General features: G+C 39.6%; 1 protein-coding gene across 2 annotated transcripts; it reads right to left on the bottom strand.

The window, feature by feature from the left end:
• Nucleotides 1-135: 135 nt before the first annotated feature.
• On the bottom strand, nt 136-11,134 carry LOC125075089 (cullin-2). 2 transcript variants are annotated; one of them, XM_047686696.1, is made up of 14 exons: nt 10,988-11,134; nt 10,116-10,198; nt 8,620-8,744; nt 8,081-8,176; nt 7,166-7,259; nt 6,288-6,362; nt 5,966-6,133; nt 5,673-5,820; nt 4,983-5,287; nt 4,562-4,912; nt 3,601-3,765; nt 2,415-2,847; nt 2,221-2,333; nt 136-1,523 (listed from the first exon to the last, which is right to left on the bottom strand). In XM_047686696.1, exons 2-14 carry the CDS (start codon nt 10,176-10,178, stop codon nt 1,362-1,364), a joined length of 2,298 nt encoding a protein of 765 aa, XP_047542652.1. In that variant the 5' UTR covers nt 10,179-10,198; nt 10,988-11,134; the 3' UTR covers nt 136-1,361. The 2 variants fall into 2 exon arrangements, with proteins under 2 accessions (XP_047542652.1, XP_047542653.1); XM_047686697.1 differs by lacking the exon at nt 10,988-11,134 and adding an exon at nt 10,794-10,852.
• Between the last annotated feature and the right edge of the window lie 948 nt (nt 11,135-12,082).

Consider the following 12,082-nt stretch of genomic DNA (forward strand, 5'->3'; position numbering starts at 1 on the left):
TTTACTAGTGGAATGGGCCATATTTGACAAGACTCTAATGCAACTTCGCTTGGACGCTCAGTATTGGTAGGGTTTTTATTGACTAGACTTCGTATTATCTAGAAAAAGAGATACTTATGTTCATTATTTTTTTTATCTCAATCTAATATTTCTTAAGAAACAGTGAAAATGTGTGTTCATATTTTATCTCTGACTCGATCTAGCGTGACGTTAATCAAGATATATAATGGCAACATATAGTTTTTTTAAAATATTGCCAACTATGTATTCAAATATATGTCGAATGAAACACTTTTCAATCTATTTTGAATATACAATCTGTCTGTGATATGCCTTACTTAATTTTTCATTGATTTCACAAAGTAGTTATTCTTAGAAACAATTATTTAGACAAAAGTGACGTCACAGAGTTTAGACCACAGATGATATAAAATTTTAAAATAAAAAAAGGTTAAAGAATTTTTTTTTAATAAAAGTAGAAATATTATGAGCTCGATTATTATTTATATAACAGAGCTAGCCGTGAAAATGTAATTTTTCGTTGTTTCGTCTCAACTCTCAACAAAGTTAAACTACGCTAAGTTGTTAACAAAGATGGTGTTTTTTATACGTTCCTGTTGGTCGTTAGTTGTACTAATTAGTTTTTGCGACAAATAAATTTTGAATTCAACATATTGGTAACATTTTGCTTAATCTATACTAACATATTAAAGATCGGAAATTCATTTTATTTTTAGATCGCTTAATCGCGGTCGATTTTGTAAAAAAAAAATCAAATCAAGAATACTTCAAATGTTTTATAAATTACTGAGTTCTTAAAAAACTTAAAAAATATAACCGCATTGATATCTTTCTTTATTTGAAGTCGATTAAATTAGTCATCACCTTTGTATTATAAAAAACACATTCGAAAAATTACATTTTCACACGTAATATTATTTTAACTGGCAATACTTTGTGTGTATTCAAATTCAAAATAAGAACTCTTAAACTTAAATCTACTTTAAAATATTATTATGAAGCCATTCTTTTCAAGATTGCTGATATTTATTTGAAACACCATCATTACCGACACCGTTTTTTTAATCTTCCGTTTTATTCCAAATGTCTAATTCCTTAACATCGTATAACGATTTTCGACAGCGTGACGTTTATACTTCGACAATATTAAAATGGAAGCGAAATCATAATAAAGCACATTGTTTTTATATTATTTGTTTTTAATATTTATTTACAATATGTTTTTAAAAAAATATTTCCAGTATCGTGACGCGAGGCCGAGACGTGGCGAGACGAGCCGGGACGTGTCGAGACGTGCCGGGTCGTGCCGGGACGTGCCGAGACGGGCCGGGTCGTGCGCCCTACGCGAGGTACGAGTACGTGTCGAGGGTGCCCGGAGCTCGCTCCAGGTATTGCTTGTCTATTAGTGCTTCGATACATTTTTTTATCATAGCTACAGAGGGCGCGAACGAACCCCTCGCTTGAGATACTACCTCCTGTATTAGTTCCGTGTGACGTAGCACCTGTTTCACAAAACAACAGAGACATTTACAGGGTGTTACTTTATACACGCTTTACTTGTATGTGAGAAATTAGTATCACGCGGCTTCGCTTGCTTCGGTTTTCCTATGCCGTCGTAGATGTTGGGAATCTAAATGCTTGGGGTTCAAGCTTGAATCAAACTAAGCTTGGTTAATTTCCGATCTGTTTAGCTCTTAAGGCGTAACAGACAGACAGACAGATTCAACTTTCTCATTTGTAATATTAGTATAGATTCTTGTGCTATTGTAATTTATATGAATTTGTACGAACGTAATATATGTAGGTGCGTGCTCATTCGTTCGTGCGTTTTCATTTTGCGTGTGGCGTAAGCGTATTGTACATTTCAATGGTAGGACAAGTAAAGATAAACAAAACTTAGATTAACATATTCCATGCGATTTGCTAATAGCTCTGATATATTATACGAAACAAACAGTTCTTGATTAATATATCAGCTATTATAATACACTACTATTCCACTTAACTGGTTCTATCCAATTTAATTTTACCTCCAAAGTTCAATAACAACCTCGCCGACATTAAAAACATCATCATTTCACAAATCACTGACTACTTCATACTGTTAACTTCGGTTAATTCAGAGTGTAAAAATGTTTGTTTATGGTTACTCCTCCTGCCATTGGAATCGACTATACGTTTGTGTTTATGCTCGCTCACCTTCCTCTGCTTCATGATGCGCACGAGCGCCGCCTGTAGGTACATTTTGCGGTCGTCGTCACAGTGCGTGGACTCCGAGCCCCCCGACGCCGACCCCGACCCGCTCCCGCCCCCTGCAAGCGAGTGCACAGTATTTATACGTCGGATCGGATTCGCCATCGACAACGGTCAACGGGCAGCGGAGCGAGACGCACCCTGGCCGGGCGGCGCGGCGGCGCACGTGAGGCGCAGGCGCGTGCGTTTGCAGGAGAAGGCGAGGTTGAGGCGCAGCGTGCCGTCGGCGTCGCCGGTGAGCAGGCCGGCGTCCAGCAGCGGGCGCACGTGGCGCGCCCAGGCCTCGCCCGCCAGCTGCAGCGCGTCGCGCGCCTCCCGCGCGCTGAGCTCGTCCGCCTCCTCGAACAGCAGCAGCAGCGCGCACTGCGGCGTGCTGGCGCTCACGTGGTACACGCGCGCCGTGTAGCGCGTGCGCAGCTCGCCCGTGCACAGGTGGTGCAGCCACGCCAGCCGCCGCCCGCTGAACGACGCGCGGTAGAACGCCTCGAACAGCCGCGCCGGCCGCTCCAGCTGCGCGGGCGGCGCCAGCGGGGCCATGGCGCCCCCCAGCGGCCACGCGCCGGCCTGCAGCACCTGCGGCGGGGTGGGAGTGGCTACGTGCGTCGGCTGTGCGCGTCCACCGACACGGCGATACAACCGCGTAGTGAATATGCTGAACCGACGGATCACTTGAATGAACATTCTCCTCGATACTTCGTCCAAGTTATAATATATATATATTTGATTATTACGTATTTATTAATAAATAAAAAAAACCACGTTGGCCTCGGTTTAAAGTTAGGCTAGTAACAGTACAGTTAGCTAATCTCATCTCTCATCAGCACACAAATTATTGCTATCATATCATTTATAATATTTGTAAGCTCTATTCATATCAAAGAATTAGTAAAGATAAACAAACCTTGGATGTACGTATTGCATTGTACATTACAAACAGTTCTTGATTAATATAACATCTTCATTTATAATACAACAATATTCCACATAGGTGCTTTTTATATAGTATAGCTACATGGACCAGCAAATGGGCCATGAGCCAGACATTAGCCATACGCCACCAACTTTTGGAGCTAAGATGTTATATCCCTTATGCCTGTAGTTCTGGTCGCAACACAACAAGCATTGCTGTTTGACGGTAGAATATCTGATAAGTGGGTGGTACCTACCCAGACAGACTCTAATCGACTTTAATTTAACTTCAAGTTTCGATAAAAACTTATTTTATTCATCCATAATGATTTTCTTATATTAATCAAGATCTCAAGGTCAAAGTTGTTTGTTTGCCTTTACTCGTCCTGTGATTGGTGCACGCTATTAAAGTGTTACCTGTATGAAAAATCCTGTGTTTGTACTTAAATTATTATCTCGCAAGTATTGCTGAAACTTTGCGTTTAGGTCAGCCGAGACCGCCACGTCGGTGAACATCCGGTGGAGTTTGTTCGTGAACTCGTACCCGCAGGCCGCTTTCAGACGGTTTATCATCGCCTCCTCCTGTAATTAGCTTTATTTTAATATCGGTTACGTTTTTATAAAATAGGTCCCCTTGGGCTAATGTCGTCCCCACTCCTGACCCAAGTGATAAGTTTAAAGGGAGGGATAAATAGGAATATTAGTAATTCCTTAATTCGTTTGGGGTATCGCTACTATTATTTAAAAAAATATATATAATTTTTTTCTTCAGGTATCAGACGCAGAGATAATATATGGATCAGCTGCCACCGTCAGCTGTCCAGAACACGACACAAGACAGCTGGAGGTTCGTTTCTAATGAGTTTTTTTTTATGGCATTGGTTGGCGGACGAGCATATGGGCCACCTGATGGTAAGTGGTTCACTACCCATAGACAAAGGCGCTGTAAGAAATATTAACCATTCCTTACATCACCTATGCGCCACCAACCTTAGGAACTAAGATGTTATGTCGCTTGTGCCTGTAGTTACACTGGCTCACTCACCCTTCAAACCGCAACACAATGATACTAAGCATTGTTTTTTGGCGGTAGAATGTCTGATGAGTAGGTGGTACCTACCCAGACGGGCATGCACAAAGCCCTACCACCAAACCAACTGATGGTACCACCTGATGGTAATTGGTCACCGTATCTTGTAGAAAGCTCTCGAGAAATTTTAATGTTTCTCACATCGTGAATGCGCTCAGAGCCTTTGGGCATCTAACGTTATGTCAGACATTTACTTAATGACAACTTGCTAATTTACTTTGACACGTGTAGGGAGTTAGTTTATAATTCATGCAACGTTCAAGCATCGCGGCGGACTACGTGGCGGACCTGTTCCATGGAGGCGGAGAGCTGGTGGATGAGGCGGCGGGCCAGCGCGCGCGCGTAGTGCTTCTGGAAGACGTCCTTGTCGTCGACGTACTTGAAGACGACGATGGCGGCGGCCAGCTTGTCGTCGGCGTCGGCGTCGGCGGCGCGGCGGCGCAGCAGCGCGTCGCAGTAGCGCGCCACCAGCTCGGGCGCGCGCGCGCACGCCTCCCCCGCGCGCCGCCGGTTCACCACCGCGCTGCACGCCTTGTCCAGCGCGCCCACGAAGGCCTGCGCGCCGCCGAACACGTCGCCGTACAGCGCGCTGTACTTGCTGTGCAGCGACAGCATCGCTTGCACGAAGTGCGCGTGCGCCTGCCGGCGGGAGGGCTCGTCTCAGGGCGGGAATGTCATGATAATACGCTCGGGTCGGGGGAGGCCGCACCTCGTCGCGCGGGTGCTCGGCGTCCAGCAGCGCCAGCCCGTCGCGCACGGCCTGCTGGTGCGCGGCGTCGACGAGCGGGCGCAGCGCGGGCCCCCCCAGCGGGCGCAGCAGCGCGTACATGCGGCGCAGGTCGTCGCGCCGCGCCGCGCCCCCCCCCGCGCTGGCCTCGCGCAGCAGGCGCTCCACGTCGGCGTGCAGCGCCGGCAGGTGCGCCGCCACGCAGGCGCGCTCGTAGCACGCGCGCACGCTCTCCAGCGACGACGAGTGCAGGAAGCGCTGCGCCAGCGACACCTCGCGCTCCAGCCCTGGGGGAGGCCAGTGAGGCAGTTGGTGCGAGGGAGTCAAATTTGATAGTTCATATAAATCGATTAGCATTTAAACGTACTGGCCAGATTGTGAATAATAGTTGACCAAGAATCAATTTCAAGCGTCAATACCCAATGGTTTGTCCATAACTTCGTCATGGCTGACTATTTGTTCTGTTATGAATACAATTTGCATCAACTATGGCACTAAATAGCCATTTTTCACACGCTTAGTTTACTTTAAAATATAACCTCGTATTTTACCAGGATACCCCGGCTTAAATATTAAGCTTGATAGCTTGTCTCTCAAATTACTAATGTTGAGACAGTCATAGCGGTCTAATATCTGAGGACAGGGTGTCATGAGCGTCACAATCATGTGTACCATCGAGCACGTGCTTCATGAAGTGAGACACGTCCCCCTCGGCCAGCAGGCGCGCGGCTCGACGCGAGTGGTAGGTGGTCGCCGCTGCCAGAAACGGCTCCAGAACCAGCTGCTGGTACAATGATAGTGGAGCTCGCACGCGAAACGCCTGCAAACAGAACACAGAAGTCAATGACATAAACATCTTTTGAACAGCAATATAGTGTGTGAGGTAACTGCCCCTGTGTCAATACTGGCAATTGTGAGTCAGTACCTACTCGTATGTGGGGGTACTTGTAAGTGTGTATCGGTACCTGCACGTGCACGGCGCTGTGCACGGCGCTGCGTAGCGCGTCGGCGGCGGCGGGGTCGGGTGCGGAGTCCCGCGCCGCGCTGAGGGCCGCCACCAGCCTCGAGCTGAGCGCACCCGATAGCGGCCGGACCAGCACGCGCTCCCACGTCAGCAGGCCCAGCTCGCCGACCTAGACCGGACATTACATTAGTTCATTGCATATGTATCTATGTTATAGATTTTAATAATCTTCTACAAATATCTTAATAAAAAATCTAGACATGCATTTTAGGAACACCATAAAATAAATCAACGCCATCTAGTGACACTCATTAGAAACGTACCTCCAGCTGTCTTGTGTCGTGTTCTGGACAGCTGACGGTGGCAGCTGATCCATATATTATCTCTGCGTCTGATACCTGAAGAAAAAAATTATATATATTTTTTTAAATAATAGTAGCGATACCCCAAACGAATTAAGGAATAACTAATATTCCTATTTATCCCTCCCTTTAAACTTATCACTTGTGTCAGGAGTGGGGACGATATTAGCCCAAGGGGTCAGGATCGATCCTGTGACTTTTTACATAGTGTGATTGTAACTTCTACTCACAGACCGTATAAATAAATAAAATCAACATGTTTATCTATGATTTAAAAATATATTCCCATATTTAAAGTTAATATGATCATTTGCAACTAACATAATCCCTTAACAAGTATTTATTTAATTTTATTTGTGACAATTTTTTTGTGTGTCCACTTTAATCAATGATAAATGAGTAACTACTGAGTTTCTTTTAGAACATAAATTCAGAATATATGTATAGCATACATACATTCTTTTGGTGGTAGGGATAGCCCGTCTAGGTAGGTACTACACATTCACCACATATTGTAACGCCATGGTTGGCGTTACAATACTTTATATGTTTGAAGGGTGAGTGAGCTAGTGTAATAACACGCACAAGGAACGTTATGTTTCTTATGCTTGTGTCTTAGGTCCCAAGATTGGTGACGCATTGGCGATGTAAGGAATGGTTAATATTTCTCACAGCACCATTGTCTACGGGCAGTTGTGACCACTTACCATCAGGTGGCCGGCCTATTTGCTTGTCCACCTACCTATATCATAAAAAATACAATTATATATGTTATTATAGATATTATGTTGTAACATAAAAAAAAGATTATGTATGGTTGTGCATATAATAAAGATTACCTTTTGTCTCTTGACATGCTGCAGGTTGAGGTAGGAGTAGAGGGAGTTGAGGTACGCCACGCCCTGACTGAACTCGTGCCAAGCCGTCACGTATCTGTGCAAACATTGAACGGTTTCAAGAATACTATAAATGCGTACTTAACTCTGTGTATCTGTGAGTTAATCTTTCAATGACACACCATCAAGCCGAATTTGTAAAGAAGTAAACTTGAACCCCGTGGCCTTTTTGGCTATGGAACTTTTATATACCTAACCTAACCTGACGACTAAAGGGTAAAACGCGGGCGACAACAAAAAACATTTTATATATACATATAAATGTAGGTAATTAAGATTAATACATTTTGGGACCGTGAAATGGATCACTTTGCTTACCTCGAAAGTTGAGTACATATATTAATTATATCATGACATAGTGGTAAAGATAATAATTAGTGTGTACTGTTTTAGCACCCGCTACGTGTATACAAACGGGGTTGAAATCTTCCTTATTTCGCTAATGATCAAATTTTTCACATGCAATGACTATTTAACCATCAAAAAAGTTATAAGTTATAATGTAACTTAACATAGAAGAGTTATGACCGTTTGCAAAAAATTGGTCCTTCGAGCAGGATTTATAATTTTACAATAAAGCTACAAGTTATGATAATTTTAACTATATTTATGAGCAATGGAAGTATTTAAATTATCATTTACATAACCAATTTCAAGCCTTCAAATTAATATTTCATATGATTCTTCCTTATAAACCCGAACATTATTCCAGTTATAACCAGTCATCAGTGCCAGTAGTGTCCCACTTCTGGACAAATACCCATCTCTGTTAAGGAGAAACTACAAACTCCATATGATCGCTGCGTGCACGTCAGATAGACATGAATATATTTAATTGATTGACAGTTAATAACTTACCTTGTAAGAAGCCCATCATTGTAATCACTGCTCTCAAGCACAGATGATCCTTTGACTCTTTGTAGAAGACCACCGACATGTTCCTCCAAGAAATTTCTAGAATAAAAAAGCAAGTATGGCGTGCTCATCTAATTCCAATTGAAGGGGCAGAGATAAACAAATCTAAGATCTACATATTTTTATTTATAACATTTGCATTTATAATCTATTGGTGCAGAAGTTAATATTACAAAAGAAGCTTATATATATAAGTTTACAAAATAAGTATGACTATTGTTAAATATTACACTTACTTGAATAATATATCTTTCATAATACAATATAATTGATATACACTTTAATTTTACATGATAAACACGGATTAATAATTATGATCTCTCAGTTATGTCCTGTTAATTCAGGATCAAAGTTATTCTTTACTCTTGCAATTAGAATCAGCTGTATGTTTTACATTCACCGAGCTATATCTGCTCTACTGATGTATTTAATATAGTACTGAAAACTTATTTTATAAATATACGAAGTGCTTAATACTTTACTTTGTTTCATCATACAGTCGGTCTGCAAGTGGTTCCGGATGAGCGACGCAGAGTGCATAGACGTCAGAAAAACGAGTGTTCCACACCGCTCGTTCAACCGCACGGAGAGCTACTACTCCCGCCACCTGGAATCATATCGTTGATTTGACTTTCAACAACTTTATTAATCTATACTAATTATTATAATTGCGAAGTTAACTCTGTCTGTTACTTCACGCTTAAGCTGAATCGATTTGGATGAAATTTTTTAAGGAGATAGATTGAGTGATTAGGGAACATAGGCTAGTTTTTTATATCAGCTCTAGGGGTAAAATGGAGGGAGATAGTTTGTGTGAGTAAAGCCTCAGGTTCAGCTAGTAATATTATAAATGCAATAGTTATTTTGTTTCTTTTCGTTTCAAGACTTAACTACTCAACTGATCATTGTGAAGTAAACATTGCTAGAGTACAGAAAAAAATAGGGTACCTAATACTTGAGCACCCTTCACTCAATGGTAGAACAAATTAATTATAAAATTGAAAGGAAACTAACTAAAAGTTCATCTTAAACTTTAAAAGATATTTCTAACAATAACCAGTGAATATTTAATTAACATTTTATATTGAACATGTTCCCTCGTTTTTATATATCTAAGTATGTTCTAGTATTGATATTTGTCTATGAACAGAACTGTACGTTTTGATATGTTTTTGGGTTCGGTATAGCTCAAAGGTGGTCCCAATTTCATTGATATTTGGAACGAATGGAAGTCAAATTTTATTATCTTGCGTAAATCTCTTTGAGTAACTTTGTGTGTTAATTTAACAACATTAATTTGGTAATCACGCACTATACAAAATAAGAATATGAGATGAGAACTAAGCAATTTGTTTAAATAGTGTGGTAGTTGGTAATGGGCTACAAGTCACAATAATCTCGACCAGTCCGCTAACTAATTGGTGTTTCAATGTGAAATTTCTAATGTTTGTGCCATAAGAAACATGAATTTGTCATTTATACTTTTTCACATATAAAAAGTGACACACATATATATATTATATTATACAAGAACAATAACTTTATCATTCTTCTCTCACACAGAAATGTTTACAGAACTTTTTCTTAACCTAGTTGTCATTTCTTTTAAGATTTAAAAATTGCTCGTGTATAAGAGATTATCAAGCAGAAAACACTATATTACTAGTAATATAGACTACAAATTCTATCTAGAATCGACATTTCTAACCATTTTTTGCTTGAATTAAGTTAATCCTATAAGATAATGATTCACAAGAGTAATTAAATCCTAATTAATATTATAAATGTGAAAAAAGGTTTGTAACCCATGCTTTTCTCTGATTATGATTTTGCATACTCATTGTCAGGGTTAAAGAAAAAGGATATAGAAGTAAATCTTGCGCTCCCCAACCCACTCCACAACCCAACGACAATATTTATCCATAAATATATGGATAAATATTGTCTCAAAATAGTATTCTCAGGCTATTTTACTAACAGTTTCCTTAAGGTTGGCCCAAGTCTCCTGAAAGTCCACATTCCTAGGCTTAAGAGACATCATTTGGGGAACACTTCATGTACCTGAAATTATAAAAATGAAAATATGCATGAAGAATGAAAATCTCGGCTTACCTAAAGATCAGCTTATAAAAAGGTTTTATTTTAATGGTTATATAGTATTTTAATTAAATATTTGATATCTATTAACATGTTTTATTATAATTCATTGAAAAAACAAAACAAATTAAATAATATTACAGTTAGCATTGGTTTAATATAAGAAATACCATTAAATAGACAAAAGTTTTAGGTTTTCATTTTTATTGAAACAAAATTGACAAGATTTTATATGTAAACAGAAGTTTTACAGAAGAATTATTTCACATAAGTTGAAATATTAACAGACAACAAAATATAGTAGATAATTAATATATTTTCAAATATATATAGACTGCAAAAAGCTCATGATGATTGTTCTGTTGAAAAGGGGACAGAACACATTTACATATATTTTAATAAGCAGCCAAATGGTACTGACAATAAATACCGACTTAAAAACAATAACAAACACGAAATAGGTCATATACAAGCGGTGCATTGCTTTAAATTGGAGCATTCTAACTGGATTGCATGGAAGATGTGTAGGCCTACGTAAGGTAGTTTAATAGCAATATACTTAGTTGTATGAAGATTTCAGAGTTAGCTCGAGGGTCACGCAGTCCGGCTTGCGTCTCGAAACAAACTTGGCAGCGTGACAACAACGAACAAAGCTACACAGTGACCAGATCGAAATTACTCAGCGAAATCATCTCGCATCAATAAAACTACGCCATTTATAAAATTCACACTATCGTAAAAGTAATTACTCACTCTATTGCTGTTTTCTTAAATTCAGCAGCTCTAATAGGATCTCCAATATATCTTATTCTCGTTATATGTAAAACATAATCAAATGAAAATAATTAGTGAAGTTTGTGAGTTCGAGATAATTTAGGTTTGACATTTTGATTTTTTAATCGGATTCGAACTTTGACAGATGTTCGGCTTTGATTCCGGTTATTTTTCTATTAAAAAAAATATCGATAGACAAAATATTGTGTAATCATTTAATTATTCTCAATATATGCAGCTAATAAATAAATAATTGAATAATATGAATATCACATATAATATTAATGTTACTATTTATTTTAAATATTTAAGTTAAAAAACCTTCGTTGTAAACATGAAATCGTTGTAAAATAATTAATACGAAATAATCTTATTCAATAATTAATATAATAAGTGATGTTTGTATTATTCAATAACTGATTCATTAATTTATTAGCTGCTCAGCCTGATTTTGTACTCATTAAGTGCTTGGGGGTCGTAGTGTGAAATTAAATAAATATAATTCCTGCCTTTCTCAAGAATTAGGTTCTCTGTACCCAAAAATAATTTTTAGATTCATGGTATGAATTATACCTGTCTAATACCTTTCAAACCATCTTAAAACAAACAAAACCTTCACCTAAAAGTATACGCATATAGTAACAATTAAAAATATAACAAAATCCACAACAGCGCGATTTTTAAGATATTTTCTGCCTCGCACAACCACTCTGTGGAACCAGCTTTCGCCGGCGGTTTTTCCGAACCGATACGACTTGGGAACCTTTAAGAAAAGAGCGTACTCTTTCCTGAAAGGCAGGCAACGCACCTGCAAGCCCCCCGGTGTTGCAGATGTCCATGGGCGGTGGTAGTCACTTTCCATCAGGTGAGCTTCGTGCTCGTTTGCCACCTAAGCCATAAAAAAAAAACAGACGTATCTGTTTTCGTCTCATTTAAATATTCTTCTAAAATCAGTGGCGTAGCTAGGTGGGCAAAGCCCCGTTGCAAAGGAAAAGAATCGAACCCTGACTTCCTTTTTTCAATTCAACTTATATTGCCCTTCAAAATTTTAGATATTAAAAAAATCTTATGAGC

The sequence above is a fragment of the Vanessa atalanta genome, chromosome 29, assembly GCF_905147765.1.
Source record: "Vanessa atalanta chromosome 29, ilVanAtal1.2, whole genome shotgun sequence".
In the NCBI taxonomy this organism is placed as follows: domain Eukaryota; kingdom Metazoa; phylum Arthropoda; class Insecta; order Lepidoptera; family Nymphalidae; genus Vanessa; species Vanessa atalanta.

Bases quoted from the DNA above. Each gene is read 5' to 3' on its own strand.
- LOC125075089 (XM_047686696.1), bottom strand. From the start codon at position 10,178: ATGATGTCTCTTAAGCCTAGGAATGTGGACTTTCAGGAGACTTGGGCC. The intron at 7,260-8,080 runs GTAAGTTATTAA...ATGTTTGCACAG, and splicing joins AATGATGGGCTTCTTACAAG to ATACGTGACGGCTTGGCACG. The intron at 6,134-6,287 runs GTACGTTTCTAA...TGTCCGGTCTAG, and splicing joins ACGACACAAGACAGCTGGAG to GTCGGCGAGCTGGGCCTGCT.